The 20,589-nt window shown below is 38.1% G+C and overlaps 1 protein-coding gene across 1 annotated transcript in view; it reads left to right on the forward strand.

Moving 5' to 3' along the window:
* Positions 1-20,589, forward strand: part of LOC120534880 (protein BANP-like) — a 196,909-nt gene that overhangs the window by 25,367 nt on the left and 150,953 nt on the right. The window contains exon 3 of the mRNA XM_039762395.1: positions 13,188-13,387. Coding sequence (XP_039618329.1) covers positions 13,188-13,387 — 200 coding nt within the window. The remainder of the gene's footprint in view (positions 1-13,187; positions 13,388-20,589) is intronic.

The following is a 20,589-nucleotide window of genomic DNA, read 5'->3' on the forward strand; positions in this document are numbered from 1 at the left end:
ATACCAAACTGAGTTTCATAGCGCTTCTCAAAGTTTTCTTTGAGATTAACAAAAAAAAGTGAGACGCCATCAGTTTACACTGAAAGAAATATTAACAATCATGGAAAAAGCTTATTCTAAGATGAAGAAAAGTGAATCACGCCTTCAATCTCATCTAATGACTTGCTTTCATTCTGTATTTTCATACATGTATTTCTGTTAAAAAAATACATCTAACATCTCATTTTCAATTTGTGTTCATACCTGTACTTCTGTTTTTTTAAAAAAAAAATCTAACGTCTCGTTTTCATTCTGAATTTGTACCTATATTTTTATAAACATACATCTAATGCCGGAGTGTCCAACTCAGACCCCTTAGTTGTTTCTTTTTCCTTAATGAGCAGCCAAACAATAATGAGACACAAAACATGCCACCCCCTGACCAGCTAACCTAAAAATAAACAAAGGTGAAGGTCTCGGCCATGTTGGTCTGCTCAGGTTACCAAAACATCTTGACAGTGGTCTTAGAAAAAACAGAAGATCAGCAGTTTGCTGTGGCAGAATGAGAGCAGCAACAAGGCATGATTTTCAATAACGAGTTTAATTAACAGCAAGACTTGGCTTCTCATTAAGAAACTGGTTGGAGTGAAATTGGCTGGAGTTTGACGTTACAGTTTAGCTGGTCATCTGTTGGCTAGTTTCACATCTCATTTCTGTTTGGCTGCCATTTAATGAAGAAACGAATCAATTCAGAGGACTGAATCCTTAAAAACAGGCATATTTAAATCAAAGGAAAAGGAGTTAATTAGCAGTGAAAACTGCTCGCTGATTAGGAAAAGGGTTAGAATGAAAACCTACCATTTTCATTCTGTATTTATACCTGCATTTCTACTTAAAAAAATGACATCTAACATCTTGTTTTCATTATGTGTTCATACCTGTATTTATTAAAAAAATACAACTAAGGTCCCGTTTTCATTCTGTATTTCTAAATTTTCTCATTTTTACCTGTATTTTTCTAAATCTCATTTTCAAATAAAATAGTTTTTGCAATTTAAGAGGCGCTGTTTTTTTATACAGGTATTGTGAAGCTTGGGTCACAGAGTTGCACGAGAGACAGGAAGATGAGTCCAGTTTTTCAAGGAAAATACAGGTACTTTATTAGTGTATAGAGAAGGCAGGTACGGTCTCAAGACTTCATTCAGAATAGGAGCTTTTATGAGCTATGGCACAGGGCGATGGTCCTGCTTCAGCTCCCACTTTCAGATAAGAAGAACACCAGTTGCTCGGAATCACCACTGTGGCAGATGTGTTCTGAAGACAGATCAAGTGAATGTGAGGAAGAGCAGAGTGTGAGGAACAGTAGATCAAAAGCCCGGTGTTAATTGTTAAAACAGTGTGCGACAAGCGCGTAAGTAAGTAAGTAAGCCTGATCCTGCAGAGGACAACCAATTGCCTTGCCCTTGGTTTACTGTTTACGAGGTGCAGCAGAGCAGCTACGCAGCTGTCCTTGCACCACTGCCGTTAGACATCACGAATATCCAACAGACCCGGTCAAAATAGTATACATATTGTCCCCATATTCATTATAGCAAAGTATTTTTATGGTCCCATGAATTTTGTTGTAATGGGATTCCATCTGTATCTGCTGTCAAGTAATCCATAGCAAATTGAACTAATAGAGCTGATATTCAAAGTTCCAGTAATAATAATAATGGCTCAAATAGTACTGGAATTAAAATTGTCAGATTTAGCAAAGGGGAGGAACTTAACCTTACATATTTGTTGCCTTTTCTCTGAGATAACTAACATGAGATGTACAACTGTTCAGATGACTGGAGTATATCTCTCCCCTTCCTTCCTTCCTTTGCCTTGGTCATATTGCAGAGATGAGATGAACTCTGATACTGTGGAGCTTGGCTTTACTTGAGATTCTGCCGATGCTGGGCAATACGATGCTGCTAGAAGTCCTGATTTTACAACAAAAAATATTCATTTGTGTTGTTGCTCACCTTGTGCAGATGGGTTAACAGTGAGGGAGCAATAACATTTGAAGACTGGCACAACTTGAGCAAACAGAAAAATGACTCCTCCTTCAGAGTGGCCATGTTGCCCTGCCTTATGGTATGATATGGCCTTTTTTCATTTGGTGAAAAAAAAGATGGTTACCATTTGGACACTGAATTTGAATGCACTTAGAAAGTGAGTGACAAATGGTTGTACAAATTCAAGTCCCTTTGCTTACTAACAGTGGCCACACAAGCATATACAGCAAATTCTTTCATGAAGAGATGAGGACAGAGACTACAATAAGCATTCCATCCCACGTAACCTTCTCCAATTTTTTCGAGAAGTCCAGACGTACTGTAATCTATGAAGAATTAAAAGAACAGGTATACAAATATAATAGCACCAGATTCACCAAAAACACTTTGCATTAAATCTTAAAGACTGTGACATTACCATTATGCAGAATAATGCTTAAACAAAACATTTTCTGTTATTAGAAGAGAAAAAGTCTATGTGTCTAATCAAATCTATGTGTAACTCAAATTGCTATGATACCACAGAGATTCACTGAGAATTCTTTATATGTGAACCTATCTTGTAGAAAACCTTCACACATATGTGTTATATAAAGTTGACTGAACTATAACACCAAATACATTCAGCAGTTTGAGTGTGGTTAAGGATGCTCTGAGGTTTTTTTAGGGCCAATACTAATTACTGATATCATGTTACTGGATTGGCCGATTCCAATGCCATTTATTTTTATCTCTTTAAAAGACTTTTACAATATGGCCCTGCATAACCAGAGGAGTAAAAGTTTAAATATATTGTATATTAAAGTGTTAACTGTGAAATTTTTATGAATAAAATATCGACCACATTGTTGTTACCTGTTAATTTTTTTATTAATGATTTAAATTCCGTAGGCTTATTGTTTAGTGACCATAAAAATACTAAAATAAATAAAACCATCTTAAAATACATACCTTTTTAACTAATAAAATTTGTAGAGAAAATATTTATCCATAATACATATGGCATTAAAGAATATACTGTAAAGTGCTTCTCATAATTACATGCTGTCATATTGTTTCATTTCTTCTGTAATGTATTTATCTGAAGCAAGTTTAATTTAAAATGAAGTAGTTTTCACCATTTATTTAACAAAAAATATATATTCTCACACATTGATTCAGTGAATTAATATTTGCAGTTATACAATGCTTAAGCATACTTACATGTTGTGAACATTTTAATCATTATTTGTGCTATAGTTTTTTTGCTGTTAAAATATACATTTTCTGTATTAACAATTAGGTCCATAAATATTTGGACAGAGACAACTTTTTTCTAATCTTGGTTCTATATATTAAAATAATGAATTTTAAATGAAACAAATCCGATGCAGTAGAAGTGCAAACTTTCAGCTTTAATTCAGTGGGTTGAACAAAAAGATTGCATAAAAATGTGAGGGAACTAAAGTATTTTTTTTTAACACAATCCCTTTATTTCAGGGACTCAAAAGTAATTGGACAAATTAAATAACGGAAATAAAATGTTCATTTCTAATACTTGGTTGAAAACCCTTTGCTGGCAATGACAGCTTGAAGTCTTGAACTCATAGACATCACCAGGGGCCTCATGTATAAACGGTGCGTACGCACAGAAACGTTGCGTAAGAACTTTTCCATGTTCAAATCGCGATGTATAAAACCTACACTTGGCGTAAAGCCACGCACTTTTCCACGGTACCTCATGCCTTGTCGTACGCAAGTTCTCCGCTCGGTTTTGCAGACTGGCGGCACCCAGCGTCAAAGCAGTGCTACTGTTCCTGTGTGATTACTCCTTATTTTCATGACGCGGCTTTATAAATACACCGAAACTAACTGCATATTGTTTATTAGTGTAACGCATCTGATTGTAATTAACTTGTAACAATATAATGGTCCAGGGAACAGCCATAGTATTCCAAATACCATAACTGATTTAGTGTTGTTACTCTCACTGCACCTTCCTCTTCTTATTTTTCTTCTTCTTTCAGCTCCTCCCGTTAGGAGTTGCCACAGCTGATCATCTTTTTCCATATTACTCTCACTGCACGACTCGGAGTATTTATATCACTGTATCTGAGTGTGAATCACAGCAGCAGCTGATCGGAAAGAGAATTATTGGTATACAGCTTCATGGACACGCTGTCTCAGCCACTGCAAAACGTTTTAAAGCAATTCCTGTACGGACCTCGCGGTTCAGAAACAGTCTCATCCCAAGAACTTTAAATGCACTCAATCAATTGCACCTTGTGGAACTGTTTGTACCTATAAATACAATCACCCCACTGTTAACTTGCACTAATTATAATATCGCACAACCTGAGCCACTTTATAAAGCGCGTATTTACATATGATGACGATATCATTTTAAGATGAAATGCAGCAAAATATGTTTATTAAATTATACAGATAAAACTTTAACTTCATTTAAATAATCTATATTCTTCACTGGGAGTGTCGTTAAGGATAGAATAATTAAACATGTACTACAAAGATATTTCAATGTTCTTTACACGTTTTGAAGAATCGGCGCTAAGCTTACAGATGGCTTAACGTCTATTACAGAGCTGATTGTATGGCAATCGGTTACTTTTGGAAAGAAAAGCACTGACTGCAGTGACGGCTACGCCAATATATATTGAATATAAATCAGAAAGAGAAAATAACAAAAAAGCTAAAAGCACGACAAATTTCGCAAAAGTTAAATGCTTGTGTCATGAGCACGAGGCGGCTAAGCAGTGTCTGCAACGGACATAGTCTTCCACCGTGCATAAGCTACCTTACTGACGTGCGGGCGAAGGAGCCACCGATTCGTCCTCTGCCCAGTGCCACCCACAAGCCTAGAGCCACCCCTGAGTACTGCTGCAATAAATTATTTCATCGAAGTGAAACACATGTTTAATAACGTGCTTTAACTCCTATCATCATGAAAATGATATCACGTATAAATCTCAGTGTTTTGAGTTATTCAGAGAGCTGTAATATCACGAATGTCATGGATTCTGTGTCCAGTTGGAGGAAGAGAGCCGGTTTAAGAAGCAAGTAGTGATTCCACACATAGGCACATAGAAGATCAAATACAAAACAAAGCATTTAACATGCTACTTTAATTACGATGTGATTTGAGAAACTGGTTAATTAAACGATTTTAAGATGAAGTTTATGATGTTCTACTTTAATGACAAAATAAACTACGTGATTAAAGTGGAAATGTCGAGATTGAAGTTGACATTTCGTGCTTTTTCCCCACTGTGTGCCTTTTTCTCTGTACCCTAATAAGCTTTCATATGACACTCAGACAGTGGGCTACAACTCGGCTTTTCACGGTGACTTTGATATGTGACTTCTTTTTTATTTCCGGCACTGTGCGATTTTGTGAGTGTGAGCTTTCAATTTTCTCCAACACGCTAAGTCACTCGATCAACTTCCTTTTGTTGATCATACTACGGTTTATTTGAACAAATAGTATGCTTTTCCTTTGCCTCCACTTGTTATTCGCTGAAATTCTTATATTTTCCCCCGTGCTTTTCCTATTGTCTTTTCACAGAAGGCTGCGCTTAAGGGCGATTTATATTGATTTGCATATTCAAAGAGGCGTAATTCTGGGAGGAGTAGGGCGTTACATAAAGCGTGCACGGCGTTAGTTTTCACGCTGATCGGGATTTATGTAGCGGAAGAACGTGGAAGTTGGAGTACGCACAGATTCCTGCATCTGGATTTTTCTGTGCGTAAGCACATTTCGGCTTTTGTGCTTACGCCATGTTATAGTGCGAGTTCTACGCACGGCGTTATACATGAGGCCCCAGATGCTGAGTTTCCTCCTTTTTAATGCTCTGCCAGGCCTTTACTGCAGCAGCTTTCAGTTGCTGTTTGTTTGTGGGCCTTTCTGTCCGAAGTTTAGTCTTCAACAAGTGAAATGCATGCTTATTTGGGTTAAGGTGACTGACTTGGCCATTCAAGAATTTTCCACTTCTTTGCTTTAATAAACTCCTGGGTTGCTTTGGCTGTATGTTTTGGGTCATTGTCCATCTGTATCATTAAATGCCACCCAATCAATTTTACTGCATTTAGCTTGATTTGAGCAGACACTATGTCTCTGAACACCTGTCTCTGAACACCTCGGAATTCATTCTGCTGCTTCTGTCCTGTGTCACCTCATCAATAAACACTAGTGTCCCAGTGCCACTGGCAGCCATGCACGCCCAAGCCATCACACTGCCTCCACCGTGTTTTACAGATGATGTGGTATGCTTTGGATAATGAACTGTTCCACACCTTCTCCATACTTTTTTTCTTGCGATCATTCTGGTAGAGCTTGATCTTGGTTTCATCTGTCCAAAGAATGTTTTTCCAGAACTGTGCTGGCTTTTTTAGATGTTCTTTAGCAAAGGCCAATCTAGCCTTTCTATTCTTGAGGCTTATGATTGGCAGTGCACCCTCTGTATTTACTTTCATGCAGTCTTCTCTTTATGGTAGACTTGGATATCGATACGCCTACCCCCTGGAGAGTGTTGTTCACTTGGTTGGCTGTTGTGAAGGTGTTTTTCTTCACCATTGAAATGATTCTGCAATCATCCACTACTGTTGTCTTCCATGGATGTCCAGGGGCCTCATATATAACGGCGTGCGCAGAATTCGCACTATAACATGACGTAAGCACAAAAGCCGAAATGTGCTTATGCACAGGAAAATCCAGATGCAGGAATCTGTGCGTACTCCAACTTCCAAGTCCTTCTGCTCCATAAATCCCGGTCAGCGTGAAAACTAACGCACATGCACGCGCCTTCTGTCCCGCCCCAATTCCTCCCAGAGTTACGCCTCTTTGAATATGAAAATCAATATAAATAGCTCTTAAGCTCAGCGTTCTGTGACAAGACAATGGGAAAAGCACGGAGGAAAATATAACAATTTCAGCGAATACCAAGTGGAGGCAAAAAAAAACGTACTATTTGTTGATTTAAACAGTGGTATAAACAACAAAAGGAAGCTGGTCGACTGACATACCGTGTTGGAGAAACTCGAAAGCTCAAGTTCACAAATGTGCACAGTGCCCAAAATAAAAAAGTTGTCACATATCAAAGTTGCTGTGAAAAGGCGAGTCGTAGCCCACTGTCTGAGTTTCATATGTAAGCTTATTAGGGTAGAGGAAAAAAAAGGGCACACAGTAGGAAAAAAGCACGAAATGTCAACTTTAATATCGAAATTTCCACTTTAATCAAGTAGTTTATTTTGTCATTAAAGTAGAACATCATAAACTTCATCTTAAATTCATTTAATTTATTAGTTTCTCAAATCCCATCGTAATTAAGTAGCACGTTAAATGATTTGTTTTGTATTTGATCTTCAATGTGCTCTATGTGTGTGAATCACTACGTGCTTCCATTCTTTCTCTTTCTCCGACAGGACAAAGAATCCATTACATTCGTGATATTACCACTCTCTGAATAATTAAAATACTGAGTTATATACGTGATATCATTTTCATGATGATTGGAATGAAAGCATGTTATTAAACATGGGAACACGATGGCGTAGTGTTTGGTCATGTCTGAAACAAGATGCTGCTGCGACCATCGATAAAATAATTTATTGTAGCAGTACTGTCTCTTTCAAACGTACTAACCTGCAATTCCTGTCCTTAATTTTCTTTCCCCAAGTACCCAATTGCCACACAATCGGCTCTGTAATAGATGTTAAGTCTTCTGTAAGCTTACAACGACAATTCTTCAAAACTTTTAAGGAACATTGAAATATCTTCATAGTACATGTTTAATTATTCTATCCATCTATCCTTTCAGTGTTGCGCCAGCCTCAGCAAATATACAGCGCACAAGGAAGAAACAATGCGTGAACTAGCTAGCGCTGCAGCACTGTGTCCTCACATGTTAAATTATTAACAATACAGATTATTTAAATAAAGTTAAAGTTTTATCTGTATAATATAATCAACATATTTTGCTGCATTTCATTTTAAAAATGATATCATCATCATATGTAAATACACGCTTTATAAAGTGGTGCAGGTTGTGCAATATTATAACCGTAGTGCAAGTTTACAGTGGGGTAATTGTACTTACAAGTACAAACAGTTCTACAAGCAGCAATTGATTGAGTGCATTTATAGTTTTTGGGATGAAACTGTTTCTGAACCATGAGGTCTGTACAGGAAAGGCTTTGAAATGTTTTGCTGTGGCTTTGGCAGCGTGGGCTTGATGCTGTAATACATATAATTCTCTTTCCAATCAGCTGCTGTAGAGCTGTGAGTCCACATTCAGATACAGTGATATAAATACTCCGAGTGGTGCAGTGAGAGTAATATGGAAAAAGATGATCCGCTGTGGGAACCCTTAAAGGAAGTAGCTGAACGAAGAAAAATAAGAAGATGGTGCAGTGAGAGTAACAATGCTAAAGCAGTTATGGTATTTGGAATACTGTGGCTATTCCCTGGGACATTATATTGTTACAGGTTAATTACAATCAGATGCATTACACTAATAAACAATATGCGGTTAGTTTCAGTGTATTTATAGAACCGCATCAGAAATGTGGTTATAAGAAATAAAGGTAAACCACACAGGAACAGTAGCGCTGCTTTTGTAGCTGGGTGCCACCAGTCTTCAAAACCGAGCGGAGAACTTCCGCACGACAGGGTATGAGGTACCGTGGAAAAGTACGTGGCTTTACGCCATGTGTAGGTTTTATACATCGCAATTTGAACATGGAAAAGGTCTTACACAACATTTTCGTGCGTACGCACCGTTCATACATGAGGCCCCAGGTCTTTTTGCATTGCTGAGTTCACCAGTGCTTGCTTTCTTTCTCAGGATGTACCAAACTGTAGATTTTGCCACTCGTAATATTGTAGCAACTTCTCGGATTGTTTTTTTCTGTTTTCGCAGCTTAAGGATGGCTTCTTTCACCTGCATGGAGAGCTCCTTTGACCGCATGCTGCCTGTTCACAGCAAAATCTTCCACATGCAAGCACCACACCTCAAATCAACTCCAGGCCTTTTATCTGCTTAATTGATAATGATGCCCCATGAAATAGCCTTTGAGTCAATTGTTCAATTACTTTTGAGCCCCTGAAATGAAGGGATTGTGTTAAAAAAATGCTTTAGTTGCCTCACATTTTTGTGCAATCTTTTTGTTCAACCCACGGAATTAAAGCTGAAAGTCTGCACTTCAACTGCATTTGGGTTGTTTCATTTAAAATTCATTCTGGTAATGTACAGAACCAGAATTAGAAAAAAGTTGTCTCTGCCCAAATATTTATGGACCTAACTGTATACAGGTTTATTTTTATCGTTTTTCCAGTGTATTAGATAGATATTCCTAATTGAAATTATAAATACAGAATATCATTTAAACTTACTGTATGATATGCAGAAACAAATAATAAACACAATACAAACCTTTAAGAAAGCTACAGATCTATCAAATGTTCATAAAACATTTACCAAGAAGATACATGGCTAACATACCCAGCAAGTTTAGATGTTAAAAACAAATTTTGCTATAAAGCTAACAAAGCTTATTGGTTATTAAGAAGCAATTTCAAATTCTGCTTTATCTCTTATTTTTCTAACTGAAAATGTAAACTGCTGTGATTTACACAAGGTCAGTGTGTGCATACTCTTCCATCTTCTTCTTTCGGCTGCTTCCATTAGGGGTCGCCACAGCGGATCACTCCATGCAATGGCCAAATAATTGACATACAGTTATGTGTGTTGCATACAATTCATACATGACATATTTTTTAACATATGTTGACATATTCAGATTTGATATTAATTTTGTATCTTCATTTTCATGACTGTAAACAATTCCAACTGAAAGAATATAAGCTGCACAAAAAATTAAAGGAACACTTTGAAAACATCAGATCTCAATAGGAATGAAAAGCATGCTGGATATCTATACGGATATGGATTGGTAATGTGTTAGGAACAAAAGGATGCCACATTATTTAATGGAAATGAAAATTATCAACCTACAGAGGGCTGAATTCAAAGACACCCCGAAAATCAAAGTTAAAAAATGATGCATCAGGCTAGTCCTTTTTGCCGCAACTCAAAATCATACTCTGTAGTTTGTATGGCCCCCATTTGCTTGTATGTATGCCTGACAATGTCAGGGCATGCTTCTAATGAGACGGGGGATCTTCTCCCAGATCTGGACCAGGGCATCACTGAGCTCCTGAACAGTCTGAGGTGCAACCTGGTGGCATCGGATGGACCAAAACATAATGTCCCAAAGGTGTTCTATTGGATTTAGGCCAGGTGAGTGTGGGGGCCAGTCAATGGTATCAATTCCTTCATCTTCCAGGAACTGCCTGCATACTCTCGCTACATAAGGCCGGGCATTGTCATGCACCAGGAGGAACCCAGGACCCACTGCACCAGCACAGGGTCTGACAATGGGTCCAAGTGTTTCATCCTGATACCTTATGGCAGTCAAGGTACCGTTGTCTAGCCTGTAGAGGTCTGTGCGTCCCTCCATGGATATTCTCCGCCAGACCATCACTGACCCACCATTAAACCAGTCATGCTGAATGATGTTACAGGCAGCATAACATTCTCCACGACTTCACCAGTCCCTTTCAAGTCTGTCATGTGCTCAGGGTGAACCTGCTCTCATCTGTGAAAGGCACAGGGCCGCAGTGGTGCCGGGCAGTAAGCACAGAGTCCACTAGATGACATCGGGCCCTCGGGCCACCCTCATGAAGTCTGTTTCTGATTGTTTGGTCAGAGACAATCACACCAGTGGCCTGCTGGAGGTCATTTTGTAGGGCTCTGGCAGTGCTCATCCTGTTCCTCCTTGCCCAAAGGAGCATATACCGTTCCTGCTGATGGGTTTAGGACCTTCTATGGCCCTGTCCAGTTCTCCTAGAGTAACTGCCTGTCTCCTGGAATCTCTTCCATGCCCTTGAGACTGTGCTGGGAGACACAGCAAACCTTTTGGCAATGGCACATATTGATGTGTCATCCTGGAGAAGTTGGACTACCTGTGCAACTTCTGTAGGGTCCAGGTATTGCCTCATGCTACCAGTAGTGACACTGACCATAGCCAAATGCAAAACTAGTGAAAAAACAGTCCGAAAAGATGAGGATGGAATATTGTCACTAGCCTCTCCACCTGTTAAACCATTCCAAGATTTGGGGGTTGTCTCATTGTTGCCCCTCTAGTGCACCTGTTGTTAATTTCATTAATACCAAAGCAGCTGAAACTAATTTACAACCCCCTCTGCTACTTAACTGACCAGATCAATATCCCAGAAGTTTCGTTGACTTGATGTTATACTCTGATTAAAAAGTGATACTCTGATTAAAAAGTTTTTCTTAAATTTTTTTGAGCAGTATATATTGCAGGGGATGTCAAAACATATATCTTGAAGACGTGATATATAGAGGTAAAAACAATATACTTATATAACTTATGCAGCCACAGTCTGTTAATTATGTAAGTTAAATAACACCATGAAGAGGAGACTGTTGGACATTATTTGGAGAGACATTCCCCTGCCAAAAGTGGTGCAGCTGCCACCATGAACTGGTAGATTGAATAATGGCATGTTGGCACACAATTTGGAAGAGGAGCACAATATAATTAGTCATTATGATTATATGATTGATTTGTTTTTGCTGATTAGTCAACTATATTCGGTAATCTTGACAGCCCCAGTCTGAAAGTGAGATGTACAAATAATAATCTAAAAAGACCTAAAGATGTGTCTTTGCATATAAGCAAGTTGAGTTATACTATGGAAAAACAAGAAATTATTCTATTGTTCACCTGCCTGATTGTATGCAAAAACTACACAGCATAATATATTCCCTAAATATATTATTACAAAAGAAAGGAAGCATTTCAAATTCACAGAGACAAAACAAAGATCTTGCTGGGAGCTTTATTTAAATAGGATCAACAGTATAGGTGGGTAATAGAGTAAAATTTGGAGCATTAAATGTTGTACCAAAAGTATCTACTTTAAGGGGTAAAAAGCAGATAACCCATGAATTGTTATTTATAGATCAGGCAAAGTTGTTTCCACATGCTAATGGAGCCTTTGTAGTCTTACCTGAGTCCCAGGTATGCCAAGTAACAGCCTGAGAATAGGGTAAAGAATACTGGTCATTTGCAGTTGTAAGAGAGAAATTGGGGAAAACACTTGTCATTTTGTTGGGGCAGTTATTTGTTAAGGTACACAGAGAGTGAGAGGTGAGTAGTACAATTTTTAATAACATTTTGGTGTGAGTTTTCAAAAAAAGAATACCTTAGAATAAACGTTATAGCAGGTTATGGTTTGCTTCTTGTGTACTATATGCTCCCTTTGTTAATCTTAGATGTGTTTTATGAAATAAAATATTTTAATATGTTTTTGAAAGCAATGTTATGAGTTGGAATGCTATATAGCAGGCATTATAAGCAAATTGTGTGCCTATTCAGTCCTTTTGTTTTTATATACTTTAGCACTGTTTTTCAGAATGCTGTATCAGGCTCATGGGTAAATATAGAATAGTATATATCACAGGTAAAGTACATTACTCAAACTTGATTAAGTGATTGTCAAAATTCTGCTAATCCTCCATTTGATGAAAGAGAGATATGATTTAAAGCACAGGTACAAGTGTTATGTTTGTGTTATCCATTTTTAAAAATGTTAATGTATTCATGATGATGGTCCAGGTGACGAACAAACCAGGTAAGAGAGAGACAGATACAGAGAATAATATTAATTGCATAAGGCTTTCATTAACTAGGCATTCTAAACATATGCACCAGAATGTTGAATAATGAAGATTTAGTGTTCAATATTCAATATTAATTATAATAATATTAATAAATTGCAGTACCTTTGTGTGAATTAAGAAAAATAATTGGTAGTCTGCAAAATATGTATTTGTATAATTTCCCCTTTTATAGATGTGCTGTTGACTTAATTATTCAAAAGACCACTTCTTAGTGTACATTTGTTACTGTGTTCATCTGCTGTTTACACACAGTCAGTACTAGACATGTCTTTTATTTTACAATTATTGTTGCATATTATGTTCATCAATAACTTTGTGTGTACATTTGTAGAAAGTTTTATATGGGTATATAAATGGTTGACCCTACAGACTGACTGACTGTAAACTTTGATTGCAGTCTCTGTTATACTCGATCAACCAGACTGTCTGTCTGCGTCTGGACAATATCGAGACCAAGCTTCAAACTGTAGAAGCAACATGTAAATCCCTGGAGGAGAAGTTGGACATACTAGTGAACAAAAACCACGGACCAATTCAGGTGCCTATGGTGGCTGGATCTCCTCTAGGAGCAACACAGACCTGGAATAAAGTCAGATGGTAAGAATTACTCTGTTGATGTTTATTTTGAAAAAGATTTCTGGAATATTATCATTCTAAAATATTTGAGTTCCTTAAATTATTTTGTTAATTGATGGTTAATTTTGAATTTTGGATAGATCTAGCTATGGATATCCTGAATGGCCTTCCTGTCTGGTTTAGTACACGCAAAATGTGAAATGGGTATACTAGATTTAAATAAAATACAGCAATTAAAAATGTTTTTTTAATCTCATTTTCACCCATTAAGTAGCATAATAACAATGTCTCTATTGAATAATTCCAAATTAAACTAATGTGAATGTGGTGCCTTGGATCAGGTTAAGAGCAGAAACAATAACTATTTATATAGCACATTTTTATACAAAAGGAATAACTTAAAGTGCTTTACAAGAAGCACAAGGAAGAATTAGACATGTAAAGAAAATAAACAATAGAAAGAAATAAAAAATAAATTCAAATAAAAACCGAAGAGTTCCTAAAAGAATTAACCTTAACAAATTATTGTTAATTTTATGCATTTTTTACATCTGTAACAGTTACAATAGTAAAGTCAATTTCATGTTATAGTCAGGTGACCAGGAAGAAAAAGAAAACAAAAGTAATGCTAATGGATTATTAATTACATTATGAGGCACCATCCAAGGATTTTGATGCAGCATGTATTGTTTCAGCAAAACATGAGCTGCAAAAAGCATTCTTGTGGCAGTGCCTCAGGACATGTCTAGAGAGCAGTGCAAATTCTTTCAGTTTTGTGATGTTGCAGTCACTATTTTAATTTATTAAAACAAGCCAAAATAATAACACAAATGGCAAAGTTAAAGAAATGGGTTTTTGATACTTTTTGAAATGTTTTGCAGTAACACCTTATGTTATTCGTTTTTGGCTTGAAATGTAAAGCCATCACTCTGTCATTGCTGGCAAAAACTAAAAGATTTTTTTTTGTTTAGAGTAAGGAAATGAGTACTCACCCATTCTGTTGTAGCTGTACTGATACTGTTAAGCAGAGACAGTTATATTAGAGGGTGACCAGAAGATGGAGACAAAAACCAAGTCTAGAGAAGCACAAAAGTTTCAAACCAGAAGGATGAACTGACTCTGAAAACTAAACCAAAACATTATAGCCAGAAATCAAAGTGAAAAAAGATGTTTGGAAAAGGTCTAAACAAATAGAGATTTATGTTTCTCACAAATGATAACTTCATGCCGTCACTATAAATAGGTACTTGGATATGGCGTTATATTGAGATGCACTTGGGAATCACATGAACAATGTGCTGCATTGGCATCTTGAAAATTATTTGAATACATGAAATGGCAGCGAGATGCAGAAGTAAACAGAAATACAAAATGGTGGTATTAATGTTGTAAAATTTAAAGGTATTACTTTAAATACAAAACAAAAACTCAGCCACAGGGGATGGACAATCCAGTGTGTTTCTTCGTGTCCTGATAAATGGGGAGGGTTACAACAGGAAGGGCATCTGGTGTAAAATTTTGCCAAACTAATATGTGGACAACAATACAAATTTCCATACCGGATCGGTCGAGCCCCAGGTTAACAACGACCGCCACCAGCACCGTTAGCCAACAGGGTACTGGTGGAAATTGGGATATTGTTGGCTGAAGAAGAAGAAGGACAAGAAGAGGGGGAGACACTTCCGGAGGCAGGAGGAGAGGAGAAAAGTAAAGAGAGTGGAATTGAGGGTAGGAATGTTGAATGTTGGCAGTATGACTGGTAAGGGGAGAGAGTTAGCAGATATGATGGAGTGAAGGAAGGTTGATATATTGTGCGTGCAAGATACTAAATGGATTGCGAGTAAGGCCAGGTGGATTGGAGGTGGATTCAAATTGTTCTATCATGGTGTGGATGGGAGGAGAAATGGGGTAGGAGTTACTCTGAAGGAACATTATGTCAAGAGTGTTTTGGAGGTGAAAAGAGTGTCAGGCAGAGTAATGATTATGAAGCTTGAAATTGGAGGTGTGATGATGAATGTTGTTAGTGCATATGCACCACAAGTTGGGTGTGTAATGGGTGAGAAAGAAGATTTTTGGTGTGAGTTGCATGAAGTGATGAAGAGTGTACCCAAGGGACAGAAAGTGTTGATTGGAGCGGATTTCAAAGGGCATGTTGGTGAAGGGAACAGTGGAGACGAAGAGGGTGATGGGTAGGTATGATGTCAAGGAGAGGAATGAAGAAGGTCAGAGGATAGTGGATTTTGCCAAAAGGATGGACATGGCTGTGATGAACATGTATTTTAAGAAGAGGGAGGAACATAGGGTTACGTACAAGAGTGGAGGAAGATGCACACGGGCTGATTACATTGTATGCAGAAGAGTTGATCTGAAGGAGATTGAAGACTACAAAGTGGTAGTAGGGGAAAGTGTAGTTAAGCAGCATAGGATGGTGGTCTGTAGGATGACATTAGAGATCAAGAAGGGGAAGAGAGTGAGGGCAGAGTCAATGATCAAATGGTGGAAGTTGAAAAAAGAAGACTGCAAAGTTGAGTTTAGGGAGAAGGTGAGACAGGCACTGGGTGGCAGTGAAGAATTACCAGACAGCTGGGAAACTACATCAGATGTAGTAAGGATGACAGCAAGAAGGGTGCTTGGCGTGACATCTGGAAAGAGGAAGGAGAAAATGAAAACCTGGTGGTGGAATGAGGAAATACAGGAGAGTATACAGAAGAAGAGGATGGCAAAGGAGAAGTGGGATAGTCAGAGAGATGCAGAAAGTAGACAAGAGTACAAGGAGATAAGGCATTAAGTGAAGACAGGTGTGGCGAAGGCTAAAGAAAAGGCATATGATGAGTTGTATGAGAGGTTGGACACTAATGAGGAAGAAAAGGACCTGTACATATTGGCTAGACAGAGGGAAAGAGCTGGGAAAGATGTGCAGCAGGTTAGGGTATTAAAGGATAAAGATGGAAACATACTCACAAGCAAGGAGAGTGTGTTGAGCAGATGGAAAGAGTACTTTGAGAGGCTGATGAATGAAGAGAGCAAGAGAGAGAAGAGATTGGATGATATGGAGATAGTGAATCAGGAAGTGCAACGAATTAGCAAGGAGGAAGATAGGACAGCTATGAACAGGATGAAAAATGGAAATTCCGTTGGTCCAGATGACATACCTGTGGAAGAATGGAGGTGTCTAGGAGAGATGGCAGTGGAGTTTTTAACCAGATTTTTTAATGGAATCTTGGAAAGTGGGAGGATGCCTGAGGAGTGGAGAAGAAGTGTACTGGTTCCGATATTAAAGAAAAAGGGGGATGTGCAGGACTCTAGTAACTACAGGGGGATATAATTGATGAGCCACAGCATGAAGTTATGGGAATGAGTAGTGAAAGCTAGGTTAAGAAGTGAGGTGATGATTAGTGAGCAGCAGTATGGTTTCATGCCAAGAAAGAGCACCAAAGAGGCAGTGTTTGCTCTGAGGATGTTGATGGAGAAGTTTAGAGAAGGCCAGAAGGAGTTGCTTTGTGTCTTTGTGGACCTGGAGAAAGCATATGACAGGGTGCCTCGAGAGGATTTGTGGTATTGTATGAAGAAGTCGGGAGTGGCAGAGAAGTATGTAAAAGTTGTACAGGTTATGTACGAAGGACGTGTGACAATGGTGAGGTCTGCAGTAATAGTGACGGATGCATTCAAGGTGGAGGTGGGATTACATCAGGGATCGGCTCTGAGTCCTTTCTTATTTGCAGAGGTGATGGACAGGTTGACAGATTAGATTAGATAAGAGTCCCCGTGGACTATGATGTTTGCTGACAACATTGTGGTCTGTAGCAAGACTAGGAAGCAGGTTTCAGAGACCCTGGAGAGATTAAGGTGTGCTCTAGAGAGGAGATGAATGAAGGTCAGTAGGAACAAGACAGAATACATGTGTGTAAATGAGAGGGAGGTCAGTGGAATGGTGAGGATGCAAGGAGTAGAGTTGGCAAAGGTGGACAAGTTTAAATTCTTGGGATCAAAAGTACAGAGTAATGGGGATTGCAGAAGAGAGGTAAAAAAGAGAATGCAGGCAGGGTGGAATGTTTGGAAAAGAGTGTCAGGAGTAATTTGTGACAGACGGGTATCAGCAAGAGTGAAAGGGAAGGTCCACAGGATGGTAGTGAGACCAGCATTGTTATATGGGCTGGAGATGGTGGCACTGACCAGAAAGCAAGAGACAGACCTGGAGTTGGCAGAGTTAAAGATGCTAAGATTTGCACTGGGTGTGACGAGGATGGATAGGATTAGAAATGAGTAAGTACATTAGAGGGTCAGCTCAACTTGGACAGTTGGGAGACAAAGTCAGAGGCGAGATAGCGTTGGTTTAGACATGTACACTGGAGAGATACAGAATATTTTGAGAGAAGGATGCTAAGGATAAAGCTGCCAGCGAAGAGGAAAAGAGGAAGGCCTAAGCAAAGGTTAATGGATGTGGTGAGAGAGGACATGCAGGTGATGGGTGTAACAGAACAAGATGCAGAGAACAGAAAGATATGGAAGAAGATGATCCGCTGTGACAACCCCTAACGGGAGCAGCTGAAAGAAGAAGTAGAATTTAAATGCAAAACAAAACTGGTAAAAAAGTGAACAATATACATAAAACCCCTATTATCCAGTTCAGTAGTTTAAAAATCATAACATATGCTGGATACACTGAACAGGTCTATTCTGTTTACCTGAATAGTATGAATTAAACTGACAGAGGAGTCAAAGGAATTAATATCACAACATAGAGCTCATATTCTGTCTTCTAGACTATAGCCACTTCACTGTAAAACCTCATTGTCTAGAGTCCAAAATACTCTATATTTCAGAGTTTTGGTTACCATCTTCTTGAATTAGTGAGGGAAGTTTGATTTCTCTGTTAGTTACAGTAAATGAACTGGATTCAAGGTAGATATGTGAAATGTGGGATTGCTCTTGAAGTGTGCTGGCAATGCTAGTTTTTACGTGACAGGTCTGGCACAATTCAGAATATGGCCCAGTGTGTTTAGTGGCCCAATTTACAGGACAGAACTTTCAAATAAATGTCATGTATAGCTAACCATACCCTGTATTCCACTGTATATTCTGGAGAATTCTTATATTTTCTATCTGCAAACTGTTTTCCATAACCCGTTCCAAAGTTTTCCATAAACTAGTAAGATACTTAGTGAGATAATGCAAAATCTCTGTAAATTCTGTAGAAAGGTAAAACATTCTTCAAGTCTAACTGAAAACTACTAATTGTGCAAAATATATATTTTTACCAAGTCTTGATTAACACATTACATCTGACCTTTATTCTCAGGCACTGTTTTTCTCATTAATGAAAGCTAAAACAAAACGTGTCATTAATAAAAAAAATAATCATTTCTGTTAACAAACAAAAATAAAATGCTGCTGGTTTTGGAATCTCATCATCAGCAACTGTATTCTGTGGATTTTATTGGTCATTTTCACCTACAAGTCCGCATTCCTTTCCAGAACTCAGAGGAAATACTGAAGCATCTTCACTTGGTAATGACTTTTTCCATGGATTTCATTGAATATAACTGTCTATTAATTATCAATCACAGATACCCCGCTAGTTGTCAGTGAGTGGCAGCTTCACCCAACTGTATGCTTTATAGATTGATGTTCCACCTCCCCGGTAGTAGGTCTTTTGCACTTCCACCGGTGCTTGCCTAGTCATCAGCTGGGGTCACCCTTCATAAATGTGTGGCCTCTTATCCCAGCCTTCTCTAGCTGTTATGATACCTCCTTGATTGCTTTATTATTATTATTATTACTGTTGTTATTATTTTAGCTATCAAATCAGAACAAACTTATAGAATAAAAAACATTCCTCATTTTCTTACTGTGTGGATCAGAGCACAGTTGCCAACTACAGATGTTTCTTCGCACCCCTGGGAAAATTAAACTTAACTGTCTTATTTTGCAAAGACATTGGTTACTTGCTGGCAGTTTCATTGTAGTGACAAAGCAGATGTAAATCATGATATTGTTGTTATCCAAGTCAATATTACATGCATACATTTAGTTTTAATAAGATTATTCATGCTGATATTTAATGTGGTGTGAATAAAGTGTGGCAGAATGAGTTCATGTCATTCCTGTACATTACTGAGTTTTGGTTTTAATGCTAGCCTGGTCAGTGTCTGTATGAGGGTAGCATGTTCTCCCCATTGTTTTATAGATGGTTGTTAGAGGTGTGTCATTAAGCACTCTTAAATTGTCAAAATATTTTTATTCCTATATGTGTTATTAAGCAACATCAACCTAGTTTAGGCTCACAGGGAGTTAACTGGGTTTTACTTGTTGCTTATTAAGTGTGATTTTTCAAATAACAATGTGGAAATGTGCTAAATACAGTACGTCTATTATTAACATGATCCAAACAAAATGACCAAAATACAAATTCCCTATAAAAACACTTGAAAGTTTGAAAATGGATATGACATTCAGTCAGCATCACACAATTTTAAATATAAATCTATACTAATAAAAGGCAAAGCCCTCACTGACTGACTGACTGACTCACTCACTCACTCACTCACTCACTCACTCACTCATCACTAATTCTCCAACTTTCCGTGTAGGTAGAAGGCTGAAATTTGGCAGGCTTATTCCTTACAGCTTACTTACAAAAATTAAGCAGGTTTCATTTCGAAATTCTACGCGTAACGGTCATAACAGTCGAAAACGTCCGCCATGTTGAACTTTCTTATTTATGGCCCCATCTTCACGAAATTTGGTAGGTGGCTTCCCTGCGCTAACCGAAACCAATGTACGTACTTATTTCAGTGGTATGATGCCACTGTCAGCTACCATATTGAACTTTTCAACTGTCTTTTTTATTTAATCCACGGCTTCTCCACTGTTTTATTGGTCATTTATTACGATTATAGTTATTGTGTTGGTATTTTACACTTACTTTACATTGTTCAGGTACCCATTTCCTTTATCATTCCAACCGTACCCCCATTAACATGTCTATCGAGGTGATCACCATCAATCAAAGAACTGCCACTTACCGAGTGGTTTCCATGCCTGGAGATGGCACCTGCCTTTTCCATTCTCTTTGTTACATATTGCACGGCCATATCAGGCTCACTCTTGATATCCGGAGGAACATTGTGTCTTGTGTATTGAATGACTGGGACAGGGTCAAGGTGTGGACTGATGACGGTACAGGAGATAATTATACTACAAAGGAGCGCTATAAAAGTGAA

This window comes from Polypterus senegalus, chromosome 9 (genome assembly GCF_016835505.1).
Source record: "Polypterus senegalus isolate Bchr_013 chromosome 9, ASM1683550v1, whole genome shotgun sequence".
Lineage (NCBI taxonomy): Eukaryota > Metazoa > Chordata > Cladistia > Polypteriformes > Polypteridae > Polypterus > Polypterus senegalus.